Raw genomic sequence first — 26,526 nt, 5'->3', positions numbered from 1 at the left:
ACAATCTAGTTCAACAGATACATCTATTCAACATCAAACAACTATATGTTAATGGGCTTCGAACCGCAGAGAAGAATTTGGAAAACCAGAAATTTTTAGGGTTAGGGAGAGATGTGGGTAAAAATTAGGAATAGATTGGTGTGGGGAGGCACAGGGAGAGTTAACTATGTCCTAATCTCAATGCAGGAAATAGGTTGGGTAGGATGCAAGTAGAGAGGGAGAGAAAAAGAAGAAAGGGAAAGGGAAATGAAAAGAGACCAGAAAAAAAATTAGAAATGTAAAAATCAATATAGTTATGGAGATTGAAAGACCATGTATTTAGTGAGGAATGTGAATATAATGAGAAAACAGGAGGGAGATAGAGGAGATGTGAAAAACTTAAAAAATGCTTAAAATATTATATAGGTATAAAGAGGTAGTACTGCTATTAAGGAATTTAAGTCTCAGAGGTTTTGGATTGAGTAATAAATTTGTGGATTAAGTGTGTACACAATGGGGGATAGGGTCTACTAGTTAACTATGGGTTTATCTGAGGATGTGCAGGACAAGAGTTAAGTCACATACAGAAGAACAAAAGAAAGGAAAAGGTGAAAAGGATAAGAAAGGGAGAAAAAAAAAAGATCAGAAGTTCAGTAGAGCTAGACAAAAAACAAAAAGATAATTAAGAAAGAAAGAAAAAGAGAGAGAAGGCAAGAAAAGAAAGGAAAACGTACATTCACGTATTCCTAAAATAAAAATTATAAGAGGGAAAAAAAAGTTACTGGAAAACAATTATTTTTTCAAAAAAGGCAAAACTTAAAGATTAATAAAAGTTTTAGAAAAGGAAAAAAAAATTATATATATATAAGGTACCAAAAAAAAAAAAAAAAAAAAAAAAGAAGAAAAAAAAGTTCTTTGATTTTTATTTTTTTTTGATTTTTTTGGGAGGGGTGGGAAGAATCCTGTATCTCCCTTTTGTCTGTAACCAGCCTCTTGTTGGAGTCTCTGGTCAGCTTGAGGTCCTGTGGCTTGATTGGTTTCTTGAGTCAGTTTGTTCAAACAGGCAGAAAAATGCTCTGCTTTACCCAAGATTTTGAGATTCCCCCTCCCAGGTTAGTTTAATGGGAGGGTGATCTGCTTTGAGAATCACAAAAGAGGGGTGATGAGGCTAGGTTCTGGTAGAGTTGAGGCCTTTCAACAAACAGTAGCTTTTCCCTGGGGCTATTTTGTGAAAAATTCACAGCACCCACCCTGGAGCCATTCTCAGGGTTTCTGTTTATAAATTGATTGTGGACGCTGCTAGAGGGAGGGGCAGCCTCTGGCTCTGGTTACCCAGTGAGGAAAGCCACTCCAATGGCTGGTGCCTGAGCTGGGTGACTTTTCCCTGGATGGAGCTGAGTCTGGCAGGTCACTTTGCCGTTAAGTTCTTGTGACCTGTTATATGACTCGTTTTATTCCAAGGCCTGAGTTGGAGCTAGCAGCTCCTCCGAGCTTTGTTGGTATCCAAGATGGAGATCACCGGTGCTGCGGGGGGAGGGGTGGCCTTCCCTCCTCTGCTCCCGGAGAAGGAGTGAGGATGTCGGGCTTCTACTCACGCCGAGTCTTGGATCCTGGGTCGTCTCTGGTCTGCAAACTGCAGGATGAAGATGTCCGCTCCTTGTCGGTTCTTGCTGGTGTTGAGTAGAATCCTCTCACCCGCTGCGTCTGGCTCCTTCGTCCCAGACTCTCTGTGTGAGCGCTCAGGTATGGCCGCGGCTGCGGTCGCCGCTGCGACCCTGCCGCCGCCGCCGCGGCTGCTGGCAGGCGCTCAGATGTGTCTCCTTGTCTTGGCTTCCCCTCTCTTGTCTAACTCTCTGTCCTGTGATGGCACACTTGGTGTGATTCTCTGGCTTAGGACTGTTCACTGGAACTCTAAACCTGCTTTCTATGCGAGAGCTTGTTCAGATTCCAGCTTCTCCTCCGCCATCTTCCCGGAACTCCCATTTTTCATACTGTGTAAAGGAACGTCATAACTCGAATGCACACGTGAGTATGTGAATGTATATATTTATTTATATACCAATTCTTCTTCTACACTTAGTGTGCTTTTTGTCCCTTTCTTTCACCTTCACCTGTCTCCCTTCACATATTTTCCATTTTGGCATTCATGTTAAATTATATTATTATTATTATTATCATCATCATCAATGCCATCATCACCATCACCACCATCATCATTACCATCATTTAAGTCTGGGTTCCACAAGTGAGTAGGACCGAATACTATTTTGTTTTTGCATCCTGACCTATGTCACTCAATATGATGATCTAGTTCCTTTCATTTTCTTGCGATTTACATGATTTCATTGTTCATCTCCCTCTGTCCTTACCAGTGAGCCAGAGCATTAGCAGCCCAGGAGCTTACTAAAAGAATTCTCTTTTAAGAGTCCTGATAGGACAAGACAAGGGCAAGCTGAGTCTTCATCTCAGACTCAAAAGGGAAAGTCCTCCTTAGGGAGCACTATGCAAATTAGCAGGTGGGTGCAGCAGTGTAAAGGGAGCACAAGGCGGGCAAAGGCCTCTTGTGTGACAAACTGCAAATTATATCCACCTGGATACCATATTTCAGAGGCTCAGAATGACAGATCTGTGTTTTTAATAAGACACAAGAAGCATTATCTGGTTGGTGCTCCTGAGGCTGATGGAAGACAGACAGACAACATTGAGAGGGTTGTCAATACTCTTGTCCATTGCCATTAAATCTGGATGTCACCCCAGACTGTAAATGTGATGCCCAATAAATCAAGAGTTTAGGAGCATCACCTCGTTTCTGGTGATGCCACTGTGAATCACGACCAATCCCTGATTGGATCTGGAAGTGATGGAGACTGTCTCCTACAGATGCACACAGAGAGGATGGACACTGGGAAATGGGGATGTCACTCTAGCACCTGATATTGAAAACAGACACCAAATATCCACAGAATTAATTATGTTCTGGGAGTTTCCATGAGGAGTGAGGCATCACTGTTAACCTTGGGCTCAATAAATTCCTAGTACTATCCTTCTGTATCTTTGGGTCAAAGCAGCAGGATCCTCTGAGCTGAACAGGGGCTCTTACTCATACTGTGTGCTGACTGGGACTGACTGCTACACAGGGTGTGAGCAGACCATGAAGAAGGGTTCAGGCACTTGGCTGTGCATGGACACATGCAAATCCTCAGGAGCTAGGCAAGGCTGCAGGACATGGGCATGATCCCTGAGATTTCTGGCTTGAGGTCCATGATCTAGGCATTCTAATACTAGGATGAGGAGGAGTGGAGAGAGTGGGCATCCTCTTCTCATTCTTGAATTTAGAGGAAATGGCTTTAATTTTTCACCATTTAGTAAAATGCTGGCTGTACATTTGTCATATACAGCCTTTATTGTATTGCGGAATGTTCTGTAGATTCCTAGTTTTTCCAGAGCTTTCATCATAAAGGGGTGTTGGATCTTGTCAAATGCTTTCTCTGCATCTATTGAGATAATTGTGTGGTTCTTATCCTTACTCATGTTGAATTTTATAACTTGATTTGCATATATTGAACCATCTTTGCATCCCTGAAATGATTCCTGTTTGATTGTGGTGTATAATTTTTTTGATGAGTTGTTGAAGTCCTTAGGCCAAGATTTTGTTGAGAAGTTTTGCGTCAATATTCATCAAAGAAATGGGTTTACAGTTCTCTTTCTTTGATGAATCCCTGCCTGGTTTGTATGAGGGTTATGCTGGCTTCATATAAAAGAGTGTGCTAGTGAATTTTTGCTTTCAGTATCATTGAAGAGAATGTTGAGATTCCACCCCACCCCAGTTAGAATAGATATAATCTAGAAATCCAGTAACAACAAATGCTGGAGGGGATGTGAACAGAAGGGAACCCTACTGTTGTTAGGAGTGTAAACTTGTTCAACCACTTTGGAAAGCAGTATGGAGGTTCCTCAAAAGACTTCACCTAGAGCTCCCCTATGACACAGCAATCCCACTTTTGAGGATTTACACAAACAAGATCATACCAAAGCTACCACAACAACCATGTTTATCACAGCATTATTTACTATAGCTAGGATATGGAACCAATCCCTATGCCCTTCAGTAGATGAATGAATCAAGAAAATGTGGTACATATATACAATGAAATTCTATGCCTCCATCAGAAAGAATGACATTGCCCCATTTCCTAGGAAATTGAAAGGCTTGGAAAAAATTATATTAAGTGAAGTAAGCCAGGCCTAAAGAAACATAGGTCCCATGGCATGTAGAGGGCTTAAGTGGTAAAGGAAAATCTATCACTATTCATGCATGCCATGGTGCAGATGGGGAGAACCAGTGTTTCCCTGTGAGCTAGTTTTTTTTTTCTTTTTTAATTGTAAAAATATCATACAGAGGGGTTACAATTACATGGTCAAGGTAATGAGTACATTTCTTATCAAGCATTGTTACCTCCTGCTTTGTTTCCCCTACGATCCCTTCCCATCTCCTCCACCACCCAAGTCACCACTCCCCAACCCCACCCTACGTCCGAGTTGTAAAGTTCGTTTTTCAACATAACGTCTTTTAAATCTCATTGTTGCAATGGGTTTATCTGTATCCATATTTAAACAAATTGTTTTATCCTTTCCCCTCCACAAGTTATAATACCATCAAATACAGTGAAAACAGGGGTTATACCATGGCGGAGGGACATACAAACCAACAAAGAAATAATCTTTTTTTTTTCTTGGTCCAATCAAGGGGCCTGAACTCTGGGCCTGGGCACTGTCCCTCAGCTCTTCAGCTCAAGGCTAGCACTCTACCACTTGAGCAACAGTGCCACTTCCAGCTTTTTTTTCTACTTATGTGGTGCTGAGGAATCGAACCCAGCACCTCATGCATGCAAAGCAAGCACTCTACCACTAAGCCACCGTCTCAGCCTCAAAGAAATAATCTTATAAATATGTTAGAAACAATAGCAAGAAAGAAAAAAAAATATTTGAGTCCTTATTGTGGGGTTCATTTCACCTAACATAAACTTATCTGACCATTTTTGCTTGTCTCAGACATATACTAGTTATTGCAAATAAGAGAAAACTTGGGACCTATGTTTCTTTGGGCATGGCTTACTTCACTTAATATATTTTTTTTCCAAATATTTCCATTTCCTAAAAAATGGGCGATGCCATTCTTTCTCATGGAGGCATAGAATTCCATTGTGTATATATATCTCATTTTCTTGATCCATTCATCTACTGAGGGGCATCTGGGTTGGTTCTATATCTTAGCTACGGTAAATAATGCTGCAATAAACATAGTTGTGCTGGTAGCTTTAGTATGGTCTTGCTTCTGATCATTTGGGTAAATGCCCAAAAGCGGGATTGCTGGGTCATAGGGGAGCTCTATGTGGAGTCTTTGAGGAACCTCCATACTTCTTTCCAAAGTGGTTAAACAAGTTTACACTCCCACCACCAATGCAGTAGGGTTCCCTTTTGTCCACATCTCCTCCAACATGTTATTAGAGATTTTGGTTATAGCCATTCTAACTGTGGTGAGGTGGAACCTCAATGTTGTTTTGATTTGCATTTCTTTTATGTCTATTGGCCATTGAGTCCTGACAATTTACAAGGTTGCTAGTATTGACTTCTTGAAACCAATGTGCTGGGAAAGTATTATAATTAGAAGAAAAGCAGGCTGATACTCTCAGTGTGAATTCATCACTGTTAGTTACAGATGTCAAGTGCACTCAGTGCCAATGGACTTATCATGAGATGTGGATTTGTTCACAAACTATTGAGAAGTCTTTTTTTTTCTATTTTTCCCTTTTTTATTGTGAAAATACCATTCATAGGGGTTACAATTACATGAGCAAGGTAATGAGTACATTTCTTATCAAGCATTGTTGCCTCCTCCTTTTTTTCCCCTTCCCATCCCTGCAAAGGGTCAAAACTGTTTTAAGATTAAAGTTGTACATGGAGCCTGTAGGGGGACACCTTGCCTCCTGCAGAGAAGAGCTGTCACTTCCTTCCTGCTCCAAGAATATGGCACCCAGATACCAGTGTTCTGAATCCACCTCCTAGCCTGCAGCTCTCCCGCCTTAATCACACCTACATTTGATCATCCTGAGGCTAAATAGATAAGTTCAGGATGTTGTTTTACACCATCTGCTTAGAAACATAGTTTCCCTCACTTATAAACCCTCTTTAAAGAAATCTACCTCACCATATTGTTATCTAACAAATTGGCAAAGTTTCCACTATAAATAATAGCCATCCCTCTCAACCCAGAGACTGTGATGCCAAATGCTCTTCAGTACAGCATCCATCTTATATCATTGGTCAAAGTTAGTTAGAACATGTTATAAAGATGTGTACTTAGCTTTTAATTGCTGTGACAAGACCTTAATAAAAGCAACTTGACGGGAAGAATTCTTTATTTCAATCTTAGATTAGAAATTTTGCTCTGCCATGTGGGCAGAGTACAGTGGAGCTCGCATCATGTCACCCAAGAAGCACAGTGAATGTTCTCCTTCCTCCTCCTGGCTCTTTTATTGCACAAGAGACTGCATCCTATTGAAAGGAACTGTGGACTATGAGGTGGATCTTCCTCTCACAGTCAATTCTCTCTAGAGAGTTTCTCACAGACAGGTTCAGAAATACACTTTCTTAATCTGCAAGCAATCCTACCCATTTGACAATGCAGAACTACTATAAAAGGTTCCCAAAGTATTTCTGTTTTCTTGAAACTTTCATGAGACTAGTAAGTGTAGAAATAAGATTATTTAGCAATATGTAGTTTAGCAATATATATGTTTCCTCAGAAGTCTCCATGCTCTACATTCTTGCATTTCTGTCTTTAGGACAGACTCTGGAGAAATTAAGCTACATTTCATCAGATGCCTCATAATTTGTGTTTGTGTATGTGTGTTTGTGTGTGTATCTGCACATGATGCATCTTTCTCTTGATATTTATAAATACACACACATATACATGTATGTATGTAGCAGTAAATAAATCTATATGCATGTTTTAAAACCTATAGCCCATAGGGATATATGCCACTCATTTTTTAACTGTGAACTTAATGATATTTGAAAAGTCTTTATTGTACATATAAAGTCACATTTTATGGCTCCATTTATATATTACCACACATTACTGTATATTACATTATATAATTCTGTAATATTGATAATAGTACTAACTATTCCTTGGCTGTTACCATAAATGAACTAAAATGTATTCTATTCATTCATATATTTTGTAGATTTTTTTATTTCTCCTGTTTCCGATTGTTTTGTAAATATCTATAGTGAACCAATTGGTTTTTAACAAAAATAGTGTGCAATGAACCACTCAAAAACTTTTTGGCATACAACATAAGTACTTATATTCATCAGCAATTCATACTTTTTTTGGTCACTCATGGAGCTTGAACTCAGGGCTAGCACTCTCCACTTTGAGGCACATGTCCATTTCTGGTTTTCCAGTGACAATTGGAGATAAGAGTCTCATGGACTTTCCAGCTGACATCCTCAGATGTCAGCCTTCTGAGTAGTTAGGATTCACAGGAATGAGCCACCTGCTCAAAACTATTCACACTCTTAATGGCTGTTGATCTGACTGGAGCTCTTGTATTGCAGATCACTCATTTTGCCTCTGACATGGATTTTGTTTGATCTTCCTCAGTGGCCAAAGAGTCACTTCTAGAGTTCATAAGCAACATCTAGAGATCAAGGTACATAGAGAAATTCAGGTCACAAAATGCCCAACACAGAAACACATTTGTAAAGGGCTTGTAGTCCAAAGCCTTGAGCTTGCTAAGCAATTCTGTTTTATTTTTATTTCATTTTATTTTAAAGATGCTATACAGAGGGGTTGCACTTTCATGAGTAAGGCGATGAGTACATTACTTGTCCATCATTGTTACCCATTCCCTTGTTGTTGTCCCACCATCCCTTCCTCCCCAACCACCCACACTCCATGAGCCATAAACCTAGCCTTTTCTGTTTTAGTTTTGTCTATCAGATAGAGGTAAGACCATGTTCCATCTATCTGTACCTCCCTTATAGCCATTAGTATAAAATAGTAGCACAATGCCTAGATTTCATGCAGAGAGCTTTGTGATAATGATTTGCCAATATAGCCTCAACTTCAATCCACTTATTTCCTTCTGTGACCTTTGGGGATTATAGGCAAAATGTTTAGTAATTGTTTAGTCTTTATATATCCTCAAGTTTCTAAAACCATTATTATTTTGAGGCCTGAGATCATGGTATTGATAAGTAGTTGTGTATATCTAAATAATTATTTCCAACTTAAGATCTTCTTAGCCAAAATAGGCATGTGCTAAAGCCTAGTTTCTGAAATTTTGCATGGATCCTTGTTACCTGATTAAAGTACAGATTGCTAGTCAGAATATTTAGGTGAGTTCCTAATATTTGTGTCTGAACCCAAGTACTGACAAGAACAACCTAACAGAAGAAAGATTCATTTGGGCTCATTTTGTCAGAGATTTCAGTTTACAATCCTTAGCTTCCTTGGCCTATGAAGAGGCAGAACTTCATGATGTGGGACCATCTACTACAGGCTATTCAACTCATGGCAAACACGAATCCAAAATTATATAGGAAGAAGTGAGGGCAAGATTTAGGCCTAAGGACAGTCCCACAATTGTATTTCCTCCAACTAGGAGCTTTTACATCCTACCAGTAACACCACCCCATTGTTAACCCATCAAGTGATGAGTAAGCACAGAATCCAGGAGTGTGAAGTAAGCAGAGAGGACAGAGCTAACTGAGAGAGCCCAGTTCTTTGCTACTTTTCCACAGACTGCTGATCAATATGAATGAGAGAAACCATGCGTTTGGCTGAAGAAAGAAAAGCTGATTGGCTGAGGGAAAATTCCCCTGTCTGCTCTTTTGTACCAGCTTGTGCATATGAGCATATAAAATGATTCTTATCAAAGTGAGCTCCAAGACATGTGCTGTTTCCAGTTCTCTCTCTTTTTTCTTTTTTTATTGTGAAAATACCATACAGAGAGAGGGGTTACAATTACATGAGCAAGGTAATGAGTACATTTCTTATTGCCACCTCCTTTGTTTCCCCTTACCATCCCTGCCCTCCCATCTCCACCCTCCTGCCCCCAGCACACCCCCTCACCCCGCCAAAGTTGTAAAGTTCATTTTTTGACATAACATCTTGAACATCTCATTGTTGCGATGAGTCCACCTGTATCCCTATTTAAACAATTTGTTTTTTCCCTTCCCCTCCACAAATTATACCAACATTAATTACAGTGAAAACAAGGGTTATACCATAGGGGAGGAACATACAAAGCAACCCAGACAATCTTCTCTAGTGCCCCCAAGTCCAGCAATGTTTAAGGCAGCTCAAATAGCGAGAAGGAAGTTTTTAGTTCAGGGCTGTATCACTGTGGGAGGACATGTGTATGTTGAAAGCAGCAATAAACTCCAACATTTTCTGCCTCCACCCTGTTTTCATGTGAAATCTTTGCCTGACCTTCCCCCCCACCTCACTGGCCAAATCTCCGGAACCTCAGAAAATAGATCAGGAGTTGTAGAGACTGGCCTGGTTTCTGCAGGAACTAATCCAAATAAGTTTTTCTATTGCTATGCAAGAGGCTCTGACTCGACCTGCAGGAGATGGATGCTGGCTCTCCCAGAGTGCCAGGCAGGGAAAGTGGAGTCTGGGTCAGCACAACATCTCCACTGGATCCTGAAATTAGGATAAGACAGAAGTGCAAGGTTATGTACAAACATAGAAAAGCATGCTTTTTATTTGTATTTTGATATATTACCTATTGTTTATATTTCATGGTTTGGCTTACAATATATTTCATATTAGAAATAAAGGTATTTTTTAAATATAAATGAGTATCCAGGAGTCAACTACATTATTCTAACCAAGAAGAATCTTCACAAAAGCGTAAGTTTTAGATCCTTCTGAAATATTTCTCTATTTCCCAGAACTAAATCTCAATTGCCCCACCATAGATAACAAGAACTGAACATCTAACACTTGCATAGGTCGAAACTGAGCCCTGAGAACACACCCTTCAACCCACTCTCATCCCTCATCTCCCCTTGCTCTTACCAGGGATCCACAGCATTTACAGCCACAGGAGCTGAGAGAAGGACTTCAGTTTAGGAGTGAGATGAGGAGTCTTGACAGGTCAAGGCAAGTTCAGAGCTAAGTTTTTATTTCAGACTTAGAAAGGAAGGCTGTCCTTTGGGAGCAATATGCAAATAGCCAGATGGATAGGGTAAGACCTGCTCTTCTGAGAAAAGTGACATCGCTTGGTAATAACCAATAAAAACCCATGATGCTTGCAGCACCGGGAAGAAGGACCCACGGTGGAAGTATGGTTTTGAAGAGACATATGCACCTACCACCCTAATTCAGCATCAGAGACCCAGTGATAGTTAAGTTTATGTCTAGCATAGTCTCTAGGAAAGGAATAGATTTGAGGCTGATCTCCCCTGAACCTAATTCAGCTAGTCCAGAAAAAGACAGTGTCACCACCAGCAGCACTAATCCTCAAGGGAGCTGACCAATCAGTGCACAGAGTTGAGCTACCTGAAGATGCATCTGATACCATAGTTCACATCTGTTCAGGGATGTTTACTATGAGTGTTAGAAACTCTTGATTCCTGGGAACTTCCTATTCAGACTTAGGATAAAGAATTGACAGGGAGGACAAAATTTTCTCTTACAGGTATTATCCTCATGGCCTTTATAATGGAAAAGGAAAATGATAGAAATGTTTATACATGAAAGTGTGAATATATGTTCAATGTAACAATTTTTGTATCCACTAATATCCTGTCATTCTTCCACACTATATTTCTATAGCAAATTAATCTAATAATTCTTTAAAATTTTCTCTTTGGAGTAATGGAAATGTGAAATTGATGAAGATGTACTGCACTCACATACTGACATGTTGACTTGAAATGCCCTAGTGTAAATACTTGTATATAATTATATACATATACACATGATGAGTGTGTGTATATATATACATATATATATAATTGTGCTTATTTTAAACTAACATATAATCTATTTTTAAATTTATTTAATTTATTTTTTATTGTGAGAATACCATACAAAGGAGTTACAATTACATGGGAAAGATGATGAGTACATTTCTTATCAAGTATTGTTGTCTCCTCATTCTTTCCCCTTCCCATCCCTTCCCATACTCCTCCCCTCCCCTCACCCCATCCTCCCCCCACTCCCCACCAAGGTTGTTAAGTTCGTTTTTCGACATAACGACTTGCACATCTCATTGTTGCTAACATACAATCTTTAAAGGTCTTCAGTCTCAATCCAAAACAACCTGTTTCTGCTTATTTGTCTCAGAGATTTCAGTCTCCAGTTCCTGTCTCCAAAGATTCTGGACTTGTTGTAAGGGAGAACATCACCTGGCAATTAGGAGCAAATAGAGAAGAAGGCTTGTGCTGATGCCACAATGTACCCAATTTAGCCCTGCAAAGAGGTGCCTTGTGGGAAATTATTAGACCATTGGCTGTCCATTCCTTGAGAGTATTAAAACTGTTCTCATGAAATGAGTCACATTATATTCACTTGTTATAAAGTGAAGACAGCCATGTGCTTGCCCATCTCAACTTGCATCTGGTTTTCTATTTATGAATATTATTGTGACATAGACAGAACTGGCCTTGCCTGAGTACAAAACTCTTCTTCATTCAGAGCTTAGGTCAATTCCTCTGTTATAATAAAGGACTGGTGCAGGGCTCTGTGTGTGTGTGTGTGTGTGTGTGTGTGTGTGTGTGTGTGTGCATTTATCTGCATGTGTAAGAGAGAGACACAAAGACAGAGACAGAGAAAGACAGAGACTGAGATAGAGAAACAAAGAAATTCTGAGAACTATGGTTTAAATGAAAATGCTTTTAAATGTGTTGAGGAGTAAAAATCATATCTGTAGTACTGTTATACTAATCTGAATACAATTCCTAAACCTAACATGGATCATTGTTAACTTGCTGGCATATATTCAGTAGATCTGAGGTGATTTTGTCATTTTGAATTTGTAGCATGTTCTCAGGGATTCTGCTGATGATTCTGATTTCTGGACAAATGCTGAGTAGAAAAGAAAATAATATTGCATCTATATTTAGTTGTGTTGCTTCCTACGTGTCAAGAAGGAGTTTTGTTGGAGAAGTGTTCCTTATATATGCTATAAATACTTCATTTTACATTGACTGAGTTTGACTGAAACTCTTGCTATGCAAAGTGCCTTCCTGTATATATTCAGTGAGTTGGACCACGACTTCACTGGGTCATCAGCTGTGAACTCCTCTCATCACAGTCTCTTCTGGAAGTACATTTCCCAACACTGATGAGATCACTTCTAATCTCGATTAGAAGCCTTAAAAGATTCAATCTTATTCAAATATAACCTTCAAAGAAACAGAAAGACAGAGAGGAGAGTGAAGAAATTTAGAGCTTCAGTCTGCGCAAGCTGGGGAGGCTGGGCGTCAGTGTGTAACTATTGAACCCGATGGTACTACGAGCCGGGCTCTGTAGGCATTCGCTTCTGCCAGGAATGTAACAACATGCTGTACCCCAAGGAAGAAAAGCAGAACCGCATCCTGCTGTGTGCGTGCCGGAACTGTGACTACCAGCAGGAAGCAGACAACAGCTACATCTAATGTCCACAAAATCAAGCACGAAGTGCACTAGCTGACCCAGATCATCGCTGACGTGTCCCAGGACCCCACTTTGCAGTGGACCGAAGACCACCCATGCCAGAAGTGTGGCCACAAGGAGGCAGTGTTCTTCCAGTCACACAGTGTCCGGGCTGAGGATGCCATGCGCTTGTACTACGTGTGCACTGCGGCCACCGCTGGACTGAATGAGCATCCCTAACTCCCCCTGTAATAAATGCCAGGTTCTGTGCCCATGAAAAGAAGAAATTTAGAACTTCATACACATTTCTTATTTTCAGTTGTACTTTTATTATCTCTCTGTAGTTGTGCAAAAAAAACTGTTACCATTAAACATGTCAGTTTATAAATACAATTCATCTTGAATAATGTCACTCTTTTATCTTTCTACTCTGCCCTACTCTATCCAACCCCTCTCCCTCCAGAAACATTTCCATGTATAAAATACATATTAGATTATTAAATATGAATTTATGGCTCTATATATGTATGGTACATGGAAGACCCTTTTCATATTACCCTTGGAAATACTGAAGTTATATGGGTCACTATTTTATATGTACTTGTTATACAGTCTCATAAGTGTTCTAAATGTATTTTATTTATTCGCATTTTTCATACTTTTTTCTATGTGTGTATTTATTTAACTGGGCCACAAGCCAAGGGTGCTTTGACCATCTAAACTCTGAATAAACAATAGAAAAAAATGTCCAATCATTCTAAAACAAGGTACAAATTTATATTATTTCTCCTTTGTATTTCCTCAAGTTACTATAAAATCATTGTTTTATTCTTCCTTTATCATGTGAACTGCAGGATAGACAAAACTGGTACTAAATAAAACAAGGTGAAGGAAGCTGGGTGCTGTGTAGGTGTGAAAGCCACTTGGTAAACTTAGGGGACACATTAATAGATTGACAAAGAGAGGTCACAAAAGCATTGACACAAGTAGGGTTGAAAGAAGCCAGATTCTAAGGATAACCCCTGAAATTTTCATGATGTATCTGCTCCAGGGCTGGCTTCAGCAAATGTGGCCATGTGGCTTGTGAATTTCCAGTCCACACAGACTCAGGCACCAGAATCCATGATAGAATTTGGAATAATGATCTCAAACCAGAGCTATGGGCAGGCTTACACTTCATGGGTTGTGAGTTTCTGCCTGACAGATGAGGCTGCGGACTCATGGGAAGGAGGATACTGGAAGACTTTCCTATGGATCTTCCTGGGAGAAGGAAGTGCAGTTCAGAAGGAAAGTGTTTATGGTCTGGGCCATGAACCTGAATGAGGTCTGGCACAAGTTTCTATATCATCAGAAGAAAAGCTACATAAACTTTCGAGAGGAAATAAATTGAAAAAGGATAAAGATAACAGGAACTATGCTAAACATGGTGGGGAGCTGAATAGTCATCCATTGCTGAATGGAATTTAAAATGCTACAGCAATGTTAAAATGACCTTGAAATCGGGTAACAAGTTTGACAAAAAGTGTAATTATTACCTTGTTTATGTAACTATAACCCCTCTGTACATCATCATGACAATAAAAAATATGAAATTGGACAGTGCTTTCTAAACTTGAAAGCTCTATTAAAATACATTTCCAAAAAAAATGGTGGGGCATTTATCCCAGAGTAATGCATTTAATTTTCACATAGAAACTTTTAAAGAAATAGTCTTAGAATCCTTATCAGTAGTAAAACTAAGAATCTTCCCAACTATTAACTGATAAAAAAATAAAAGAATATGTGTTTCTTCAACCAAGGCATTCTATTCAATATAAACAGGAGCTAAACTATCATATACATTGTCTGGATGAACCATAAGAAAGCTATACTGAATAATACAGCCAATCTTAAAACAGGACTTTTTTATATTTTCTTTTTATGAAGTGTTGGCCAGGGCTGATTGGAAAAAGGGAATTCTGTGGCTAATGGACAGCCCCAGGAGTCTGTGGCATTGGTAGGGAACAGTTCCTCCATGATGGTGTTGACAACAGAGAAACCCAAATATGGGGTACCTATATATTCTCAACATTCACACTTACATGTGGGCTGCTCATGTGATAAGCAAACCCAATGCACACACATCTGCACATGAACAAACACCAAAGTGTGCAAGTGACTACTGTAGTATCTATATGGATTGAACCAATGTCTATTTCCTGGTTTAAATAATGCAGCACAGTTATACAAAGATGTTGGTACTGGGATAGTCTGGGGGATGGATGCAAAAAACCTCCTAGTAATTTTCTTCACAACTTTATGGACATTTATAATTATTTGAAAATAAATAAAAAGAACATATAATAGTTTTCTTTTTCCAAAGCTTGTAATTTCTCAGTGGGGAAAAAAATCAAAAAACAATGAAACAAGGAACTTTCTTTTTTTAATTTTTATTTATTTTTTATTGTGAAAATACTGTAAAGAATGGTTACAATTAGATGGGCAAGATAATGAGTACATTTCTTATCAAGCATTGTAGCCTCCTCCTTTGTGGCTCAGTGGTAGAGCACTTGCCTTGCATGCCTGAGGCCCTGGGTTCGATTCCTCAGCACCACATAAGCAAAAAGAAAAAAGAAACAAGAAACTTTCTAACTCCTTCATTCTAGTGGCAGAAATGTCTGAATACTTTACATGGAAGTAGACTGCTGAATGCCCATAAGTAAGAGATATCTGACACTCTGTATTTGTGCCCATAGAACTACAGTAGGCACAACACAGTAAAGCTTATATTTAAGTATTATATTATGTATTATATATTATATGTTCTTTGTGTACACGTTGATAATAAAAAGCATGACAGGAAGTAGGTATAGTCTAGATCCATAGTATAACTAAGCCTACATGGAAGAATCCAGCAGGGGAAATCTTCATTGGATGTGTGTGTCTGTGGATTTTTGCAGGTTTTTGTACCACTAAATCTCTGTCATGTTTAGAAAATTTATATATTAGATATCTAATATCTAAACATGTTGATGAATTATTAAATAAATATCACTAAATGCATGTTGTTCAGAATTGTAAACTAAAATACCAAAAGAAACATTTTAAAAATAGAATTAAAAAAAAGATAGAATCCTGTGCCTGAACTGAGCTCCAAAAAGCCAATGAAAATAATTGTTCCCATCACAGCTTTTTTCTATATAAGATCCATAGCTAAAACAGCATAACCAAGAGCAGATTAATTGTGCTATATTTATATAATAGACACTACATGGCAATGACATTCAACATCTGGAAGTCGGCTCTAACCTTGTTCCATCTCTTGAATGGTGAACACATGGAGACTCATCTGCAACTCATTTGTGAAGTGCAAGAGGTGTGGGGAATTTCTGTGTCTCAAGACAACCAAATAATCATAAAATCAAAAATGTTACCAAAGGAGTAATAAAAATTGATCATAGAAAGTTGCGTCTTCGTTTCTGTTAGGAATTCTATAGCTACTAAATGATGTCACTATTTCTACATATAAACAATTCAGAATTAAGAAATAATTAGCAAGGATAATAGTATAGGATTTTGCCTTTGTCATATGCTTAGAGACTCCACATGTGGATTGAGAAATCCCTTTTAGTGCTCAGTAAAATTGTTAGAGATTTGTCTGAACTAGCATATCATTATAAAATTTAGGAAAAATTTTCCATTAAGCAATGATGCAGTGTACATAGCAGAAGTTTGAAAATCAAAGATGAAAACATTCAACTCAAATGTGACTTTTCCACTTGAAATCTGGAAATTGGAGAAACAATGTATTTTGAGGAAAATTTCTTTTCAATTCATAATTGCATACTATCAAAATATCATCTTAATGAGAAGTGAACAACAGATTTTACAATTTCAAGTGATCTCTTAACTTCCTGTTTTTACAGTATTGATCCCTCTATGAAGAGCAGCTGTGTCTAATGAAACACAATATTCAGGAACGAGTGAGGCATGGTGCTTTTTTATTGTGAAAATACTACACAGAGGGGTGTTTTTGTAGTCACAATTAGATATAAACTAGTTATGTGATTGGGTTCTATGTGACCCCAGAAGCATTTTCCCATACTCCTGTCAGGATGAAATGCACAGCAAATCTTGCTGTGTAGACTTAAATAAAATTGAATGAGACGAAGTATGTATGTTTGGTACACACATCCAGAGAGAGACTTTCCCTGATGGATTCTTCCATGTAGTTAGTTATATGATGGACCTAGATTACACCTACTTCCTGTGATTCTTTTAATTATACAACTTGTAGACAAAGAATATACACATATAATTTAATACCTAAATATAAACTTTATGTTGTGCCTACTGTAGTTCTATGGTTATCTCTTATGATGAACCTTCTACTTCCTCCAAACAAGCAACCTGGCCCTGTGAATGGAACTAGACTTAGGATAACCCTAAAACCCCACACTAGTTCAGATCTATTTCAGAACAATGACACAAATGTAAGACAAAAATCAGCATCACATGACCTGGGTTATTACCCTGAGTTCAGAGACACAGAGAGGAAGAGAGTGAGGGCAGAGATGAAAAGTGCTGCCAGGAATCTAAGAACACCAGAAAGTCAAAAGAGAACTGATGGATCAAAAAGGACTCTATGTAAAGGACAGTGTCTTGGTTCAAGTTCCCATCCTCTATTTCAATTAGGCCCACAGAGTGTAACAACAATAATCAGAGTTTCATGCCAAACAGTCCCATGTTGATAATCCAGTAAGTATAAATTGCCACTTTGATATCTTCCTTTGTTCACCAGAAATTAGATCTCTGGCATAGCTCTCCTTCAGACATTCTGAGAGAAAGGACAATTCAAGAATCAACTTTGTTTCATCATTTTGTTGTTCCCCTTCCCTTCCCTAATTCAGATAAATGTATATATAGTACACAGGGCACCAAAATAAAATACAGTGACAACAGGGGATAAACCGTAAGGGAAAACCAGAAAAAAAAAGAAAAAAGAGATAATGCAAGAGCAATACTCACAAAACAATATGTTGGAAATGAACCTTACATCTTGGTGGGACATAATGAGGAAGGGAAAGTGGGAGGAAAATGGGAAAGAGAGTAACAATGTTCGACAAGAAATGTACTTACTAATTTACATATGTAACTGTATCCCCATTGTACATTATCTTGACAATAAAATAGAATTTAAAAATATCAACTGTCCTTGGAGGGACAGGAGAGAATGATATTATTTTACTCAAATCTGACGTGTTGAATGATAATTTCTTATCTTATTTCTTAAAGATAATAAAGATATAATTAAAACAGAATCATCTTTTTCAATCTTTATTACCCTCATGACCACAAAAGTTTTAAACTAAAAATTCAAAGCTTAAATTTTATAGGCTCTGTGGCTCTCTTCCTCAAATCTATCCTCTTGACCATCATTCCATGACAGGTCATCCATTCCCCAGATCCACAGGGGTCCAACCCTGCTGCTTTGAGGAAGGTGGATGGATTCTGAATATGTGAACAGACAGTCCACACAAGAGTTGTTTTGTGATTTGTGTGGAGCAATGTGAGATGAAGGGTGGAAGTGATCTGCTGACTATCGGTTGAAGATCAGGACTTACTATTGCTAAATCAAGCAGAAGAATTGAAGGAGCCTAACTTCAAAACTGAGCTCCCACACAATTAAATTTGTGCCTAAAAAGTCTGAATATTGTTTATTTACATTCATGTCTGGATGAACTAAAACACAAGACACATGAGTAGAAAAAACATTTACATAACATTGTCTTTTAAAACAGGCTTGTAATCCTAGCTACTCAGGAGGCTTAAATCTGAGGATCACAGTTCAAAGCCAGCTGGGGCAGAAAAGTCCATGAGAATCTTATCTCCAATTAACCACAAGAAAACCAGAAGTGGCACTGTGGCTCAAGTGGTGAGCGCTAGCCATGACATGAAAATGTCAGGGACAGTGTCTAGTGTCCAGAGTTCAAGCCCCATGAAATACATATATATGTATATATGTACATATATATGTATATATATGTATAAATACATATATATGTATTTATACATATATATATATACATACAACATGCATAAAGAATCATATAGTCTGCAGCATGATGGATAGAAGTAGAGAACACCTTGTTAACAAAAATAGTAAAGACAAAGAGCATTGTCTATACTCCTTCTCACTCAAGCAAAATTTTAAAAAATAAAATGCAATAGTGATACTATGGGGCTGACAAGGGCACAGGATCAGAGCGCAGGAGGTTGAACACAGAAGAAAGATGGAAGACTATGATCAATGCACATAATACACATATACTGAGAAACCCAGAATCCCATTAATGATTACAGATATGTACATTAATAAAAAAAATAGGCTATCAGAAAATAAGGGAATAAAATCTGAAGCAATGAATCCATTCTTTGTATTAAAGGCAATTCCTGCTTAAATACCGTTATTTATTTTATTATTGCATAAATATCAACTGATACAATTCAGACTCTCCTAGTATTAACTGGCCTTTTCTGACAACATTCTGAGCAGGTGGAGGCAGCAGGAGGAGCAGCTGGGGCAGCCCAGACTCACACTTCAGCTTCCCTGGGGGGTTTTTGTTATGGCTTGTATCACTGTGGGAGGGAAACTGCTATGCTGTTGACAGTAATAAGTGGCAACATCTTCAGGCTCCAAGCCACTGATCCTGAGAGTGAACTCTGTCCCAGATTGACTCCCATTGAACCTTGATGGAATTCCGGACTCCAAAATATCTGCACCGTAGATCAAGGGTTTAGGAGCTTTCCCTGGTTGCTGCTGGTACCAGGCTAAATAATACTCAATGTCCTCACTGGCCCTGCAAGTGATGGTGGCAGTGTCTCCTAGAGACACAGACAGTGAAGATGGAGACTGGGTCATCTGGATATCACACTTGGCACCTGGAAGCAGAAACATGAAAACAAATATCCACACTAATTATCAAGTTATAAGAAGGCATCCCTGAAGAGTAAACATCCTGGATCACACTGAGCTGTGTTAATCCCTAGCATTGTCCTACTTTACCTGCAAGCCAGAGCAGCAGGATCCCCAGGAGCTGAGCAAGGGTCCTCATGTCCATGCTGTGTGCTGACGTGGTCTGACTACTGCCTAATGTGAGCAGCCTATGAAGAAGTCCTGAGCACACTGGGCTGTGCTGTTGGTGCATGCAAATCAGCAGCAGAGTTATACAAAGCTGTCCAGCTGCCTCATCTCAGCAACTCTGCATTCTGAGTCTCAAGGGAACTAGGTCGGGCAACAGAATAAGTTTTAAACACAGAAGAGAATCTCCAAGTTGCTTTCCTGTGATGTGCTCACAACAATGGTAGCTTTGAGGATCAAAGCTTTTTTTCCATCTTATTTCTTTAACTGAGTCAAGACTTGTTCACTGGAGTGTTAGTGCCAGAAATTTATAAACAAATTTTGCAGAACACAAATTTGGCATTTCTTTGTTATTATGCAGGACAGAAACTTTTACAGTAGCTCTGATTCACTGATAATCTGTATGTGTCAATTTATCAGCACTGTTGTCCTGTAATGAATAAGTGTAGCTGTTGTGTTGATAAGAAAATGCCTGGACTTCTGTACTGTGCTGTTCAGCCTTATTATCTCCTTCATCTCTGAGTTTTTGTCCCAGGTGATCCGTACAAGCACGTCCTTTCAGAGCCTTTCTCCCTTCATGTCTGAACAGCCTTTACAATTTTTACTGACCTAGAATTTTGTATCATTTTATATGTCCATTCTGAAGGTTCTCATATTATTCCTTCTGGCTTTTAATCATCTTCACCACAACTACTATGTTCAGAAGCAGAGATAAATTCTCCTTAAAAGGGAGGATAAACTCGGTCTGGGAAGGTAGCTGAGTGGTAGAGAGCTTGCCTTGCATGCCTGAGGCCCTGGGTTCGATTCCTCAGCACCACATAAGCAAAAAGAAAAAAGCCGGAAGTGGCACTGTGGCTCAAGTAGTAGAGCACTAGCCTTGAGCTGAAGAGCTGAGGGACAGCGCCCAGGCCAAGAGTTTAGGCCCCATGACCGGACCCAAAAAAAAAAAAAAAAGAAGGATAAACTTAGGTTATCTTGAAGCCTATTTTGTGGCCTAAACCTACATATGTCTCCTGTTCAGTGGACTCTTCTAGATCCTAAGAGAACACTGTGCTGCACACCTGGGTAAAAGGTATTGGGCCCATGCAAAGTGAGTATGTTGAAATCTCTGAACAGAATCTTGAAATCAATAGAACATGGAAATGTCATCCATATTAGGATAAGGCAACATGGGAGAACTGATTTTCTGTGCAAGGGAGAAACATCATTTTTTACTCCATTGTAGGTGCTGAGATGGAGTGATCCAAGAGGACATCCATATGTGTTCGATTTTCCTGTACAGATGTCAGGGCTCAGGAAGTCACTATTGCATGGGATACAAAGTTGGCTCATCTTATCCATGTTATCACATTCTGAGGAATATCTGAACAAATCTGGGGTTGGGGGCAGGGTGTGTATGATCTGATCATATAAGTGGCAGTAACACCAAGAGTTTCATATCACCCAGAAGAGTTGTTGATCATATGACTAAATTAATGAGGGAAAATTAGAGCCAATGTTCTTGAGGTAAAAAAAGTAAGCTAATTAAATGAAAATTTCATCTAATGTTAGTGACATATTTCAAAGATTTTTATACTGAATATTTTCTGGAAAAAAGAAAATCAGAAAATTTTTCTAAGAATTCATTTAATAATAACCTAATTTTTTGATGTGAGTGAAGTAATTACCATAAATTTACATATGTATGATGTATACATATGTATATATGAATGTGTACATGTAAATATATATATACATATTGATGAATAGATGCACAAGTGGATAATTTTTTCTAATCTAGAAGTAATGATGCTTTCATTTTAATAACAGATAGCACCTTCATTAATTGACCTCATTTATTCTCTCATAAATAGAAAGAGTGGAGAGAAATCAGCTAACAAGAATGCCCACTCGCCGATTTGAGCGTTTTTGAATATTGAATAAATACCAAAGTATTCCATGAAATAAGTTGTAAGTCCTTGGATTAGTAGTGATATTTTCACTAGGGATGTGATATCCATAAACCACTATATATTTCTCCACAAATCCTCACAATTTCAAAGGAAAAAGAACAACTATATAGCAGAGAAATCCAATAGCCAACACCTTAATCTAGAATTGAAATAAAGATCATCAGTAATGATGTCCTTATAGAACATAGCAACACTTCTAGACTTTGCTCACATATATCCATTACTGAAAGAACTCTGAGGGGAAAAAGGCACAAATCTAATCTGAGAGACATTCATCCACATGATTAGTATGTGTTCACCACGAGCAACAAGAAGACAAAATTTAAGACTGAACTAAAACCCTGTTCCTTGGTGGCTTGATTATTGGGATGTGGTCTGACTACTTTGTTCTGACTTAACTGGAACCATATTCCTACCATTCTCTAGAGGTTGAACTATAGGTGTGAACCATTATGGCCATCATGACCATTAAAGTATTCTTTTGTTTGGAATTTTTGTGTCTTGAGATCATTCATCTACAGCCATTTCTTCACAAGTTCATAAACATGGTATGTACAGTGACTAAGACTAAAGATTGAATTCACATGTCTGGTTAAGGGAACCTCAGTGATTTCAAACTAAGATCTTTTTGAAAATATAATGACATAGTGAGCTATATATGTTAAAAAACAAAACAGTAACACATACAATTTTTGACCACTGCTTTTATACTGCTACAGAATAAGAATATATTTAATTTCTTTTTAAATTATATATATATATATATTTTGTAAAAATACTGTACAGAGGGGTTACAGATACATGAGTAAGGTATTGAGTACATTTCTTATCCAGCATTGGTATCTCCTCCTTTGGTTTTCCCCTTCTGTCCCTTCCCTCTCCACTTCCCCAACTACTCCCTTCCCACAACTCCCCCAATGAAGTTGTAAAGTTTGGTTTCAATATAGCATCTTGTACGTCTCATTGTTATAAAGGGCAATCTCTATCCTTATTTCAGCATTTTGCTATATTACCCTCCCCAAAATAGAAAAATGTATATACAAGATGCAGGGCACCAGAATCAAGTACAGTGAAAACAGGGGTTACACCATGGGGGAAGAACATACAAAAGAAACAAAACAATCACACAGTACATTATAAATGTACCTTAAAAAAACAGCAAGAAAGATAAAACCATTTGTGTCGCTATCTTGGGATGCATTTTGCTTAGCATCATTTTATGTGGTCATAGGTACATAGCTTTTGAGCTTTTCTGTTTGTCCTAGACATACACTAGTCCTTGTCAGCATATATTAACTGTACAAGAAGAGTTTCATTGTGACATTTCCACACAAGCATACAATGTACTCCATTAACCTCACACCCTTGATCTCTCATCCTTATCCCCATATTTCCCTTCTTAAAGAAGTTGCATGTGTTTTGCTGGCCTTTTTCATATATTCCAGAGAAGCACTTCAATAATCTTCACGTTCATATAACTTCCTCCATTCATAGTACTCGCTCCATAAAATGCCAACATAGCCTATTTCATTCTCTTGTCATTCATTTGTTTCATATATATATTAATTGTACCAAGGGCTTTCACCATGGTATCTCACTTGTGCATAAATCATATTTCCTTTCTGTTTCTTTTTGCTGGTTCTAGAGCTTGAACTCTGGGAATGACCAATGTCCCTAAGTATTTGTGTTCAATTCTATCTCTCTACCACTTACACCACAGCTCCAGTTTCACCTTTCTTGTGGTTAATTGGAGATAAGAGTGTCACAGACTTTCCTGGCATGCTGATTTTGACCCATTATCCTTATATCTCAGCATCCTGAGTAGTTAGGATTACAGTAGTGAGCCACAGGTGCCAGGTTATATATCATCTTTTAATCAGAACAACCCTCTCTATTAATCTTGCTTTTGGAGACATCAATTGTATTTTTTAAAGGATTGACCTCTTTCCATTGTGTTCTTTTCCTTTTTAATTTTATTTTAAAATAAAATCGTTCAACTAGGGATACAGGAGGACCAATTGCAACAATGAGATGTATAAGTCAATGAGATGTACAAGTCATTATGTCGAAAAACAAACTTTACAATGTTGGTGGGGGATGGGGGGAGAATCAGATGGGGCGAAGGGGGCTAGTATTGGAAGGGATGGGAAGGGGAAACAAAGGGGAGACAACAATGCTTGATAAGAAATGTACTCATTATCTTGCCCATGTAATTGTAACTCCTCTGTATGTTATTCTCACAATTAAAAAAAATAGAATGCTTTACAGTTTAAAATAAATAAATTAATTAAATTAAATTAAATTTGAATCATAATTACATTGTGGATTTTTTTACTAACATCGTAGGATATAAGATAAACTAGTCTTCCATTACTGAATAACAGTGATTAGAACTCCATGATCATTTGGGAATATTTCTTTGATAGTTGTCAGAGATTTCAGTTTACAAAGAAGTGAACAGAAGAATACAAAAACAAGGGGAAATTCCAGAGAAGAATCACAAACAAAAGTTAATACAGAAGCTTATTTGTATACTAAGATATGATTTTTATCTACTTGTCTCTTCTACCCTTTTTGTACTACTTCTGTATTAGGAGACGGTTTGGGCTTGTTGCTACCTAATCCTAAGAATATGTATACTCTTAGCCATGTGCAGTCTTCTTTCTCATATACCATTACCATGTCATTTTTTTCTCCATGAATCTAAGACCGACAAGGCCAAATCTTGGACAAATATTGAGATGATCACAGCCAAGGGCATGGCTTCTCAGACAGGCTATTCAGCTTTCCTGCATATGTTCACTGCAATGGGTTTAGATTCAGCATCTTACAAAGCAAATTGTCTACAAACATTCATAGCTATTTGGAGTGAGAACTTCCATGTGTAATTGATGTATTGTAACAAATTGTTGCAAAAGATGAATTAATAAAGCAAACAGAAATGGCCATGGCCAATTTAAAGATTACAGGTAGAAAGTAATGCACAGTTCCAAAGAACTATCATTTTGAATCTGACTGACTTTATATAATAGGCAAGAATTACTTTCTCTCCCTTTGCTTGTGAACAACTCAGCAAAAACAAAGGGAGACTGGTGCTCTTCACTAACAGAAATGGTAAAAATAGTAAAAAACAAAAACAATGCTCTGCTACAAATGGATCCAGATTTACTTAATAGAGATTGAGGTGTAATTCATGGCTCTGATCTGTGTGTTTGGTGATTTCCAACTGCATATAAATGATGGAATGAAAAATTTATATGTGTGTTCAAAAGATAGTTTGATTATATGGCCTTCAGTGAAATTGCATCAGAGGGATTATTTTGGTTGTTTTGTTTTAAGAAAATACAAATGGTCAAATGTAACTTATCACCCTACTCTTAACTCTAATCATGTCAGGTGGTAAGGAGACAAAATGTGGACTTAGATGTTCACAGCTCATCTTTTTCAGTAATTGTGTTACTTTTGGTGAGGGGAGAAAGGGAAGGCTGCATGTGGGGAGTATCAGAAATTAGAGAATCATGAGAAGCTTTTGTTCAATTTCTGCTCTTTGCCTTCAAATGAAAGCAGCTCTGTGAGATCAGAGGTTCTATTTGATTTGTTCAAAATATTCAGGTCTAGAAGTGTTCATGGTACTATTTCTCCATTCTTTTGTAAATGTGGTTCTTTGTATTTAGAGTAAGAATAAAAAAATGTTCTACCAGAATTGAGGAACTAAAGGTATTTCCTATTTTGTACCCAGGGGGAGCTGTGACACCTCAAATCTCATGGTGACAGAAGAATTTCGTAGGTTGTGAGATGTCATAGGTTTAACTAACTGTCCTGAGGTGCAGTGACAAGTGATTTCTAAGTATGTGTGAACTCATTTTGGAGATAGTGTTCGCACTGATGGTAATCTAAGAAGTCTGCTTTGGATGACCGGGTGCCTATTCATTATCTAAGAAATCAAACATGTATTAAAATAGAAAAAGAGTCTGAAAAGTGCAGTCTTCTCATGCAATCTAGAAACAATTAACTGTTTCATGTGTTTCAAAGACTTGTTTCACCATGTTTTGCAATTCTATACCAAGAATTTCATTGATTAGGCTACATAAATCAATGTTTTAAAATTGACTCTATGTTATTTTTAAAAGCATAGTACATGATATAAAATGCATGTTATATTTAGAATTGTAGGAACTAGGACTGAAAATGAAGCATTTAAGTTTGCTGACAAATACCTGGCAAACATACATTTATATTTCTAGGAGTAATGGCATCTTTCCTGTCTTTCCATTATTTTTCCAAAGAACTCACTGCCCCTGTTCTAATATTTAATTCTCTGAATCTTAGCATAGGCTGCTCAGGTCCAAGATTGGGTGCTCAAAGCTCTCATAGGCTTTCCTAGCAACAAGAGTCTGAGAGCATCATACGGGTGAATGGCAGCAAGATGGCATCACAACCCCAACTCCTCAGCTCCCTGCTGCTCTATGTCTCATATGAATGTGCACACAAGTAAAGTATTTCTAATTCTGGAAGGACTTTTGTAATGTATAGACAATATTTCATGTATCTTTTAATATTTGAAATTACATCATCTGAAAGTGTTTAAATATTTGTCAATATTTAAATAAAAAGCTATGCATATATGTATGTCTCCGCATTTAATAATGTGATAGGAAAGTAATTTATTCTTGTGATTGAAACATTGATTTTGGTAAAATAACAACAATTTATTATCTAAAATAATATTTAGGTCACTCATAATTATGAGGATTTGTGTGAGAGAAATCCTATATAATTCTTCATCTTTTCTGTTGTATGAAGTAACTTGA

General features: G+C 37.9%; 1 pseudogene and 1 gene segment (V, D, J or C); one reads left to right on the top strand and one right to left on the bottom strand.

The window, feature by feature from the left end:
• The first annotated feature begins 10,241 nt into the window (after window positions 1-10,241).
• Window positions 10,242-12,873, top strand: LOC122121237 (annotated as a pseudogene).
• Window positions 12,874-19,151: 6,278 nt separating this feature from the next.
• On the bottom strand, window positions 19,152-19,830 carry LOC122121236. The segment is given in 2 exon segments: window positions 19,152-19,564; window positions 19,689-19,830. Coding segments are annotated over 2 exon segments (483 nt in total).
• Between the last annotated feature and the right edge of the window lie 6,696 nt (window positions 19,831-26,526).

Source organism: Dipodomys spectabilis, unplaced genomic scaffold (assembly GCF_019054845.1).
Source record: "Dipodomys spectabilis isolate Male_0828 unplaced genomic scaffold, ASM1905484v1 ptg000187l, whole genome shotgun sequence".
Lineage (NCBI taxonomy): Eukaryota > Metazoa > Chordata > Mammalia > Rodentia > Heteromyidae > Dipodomys > Dipodomys spectabilis.
This window is presented reverse-complemented; position numbering and strand designations above follow the sequence as displayed.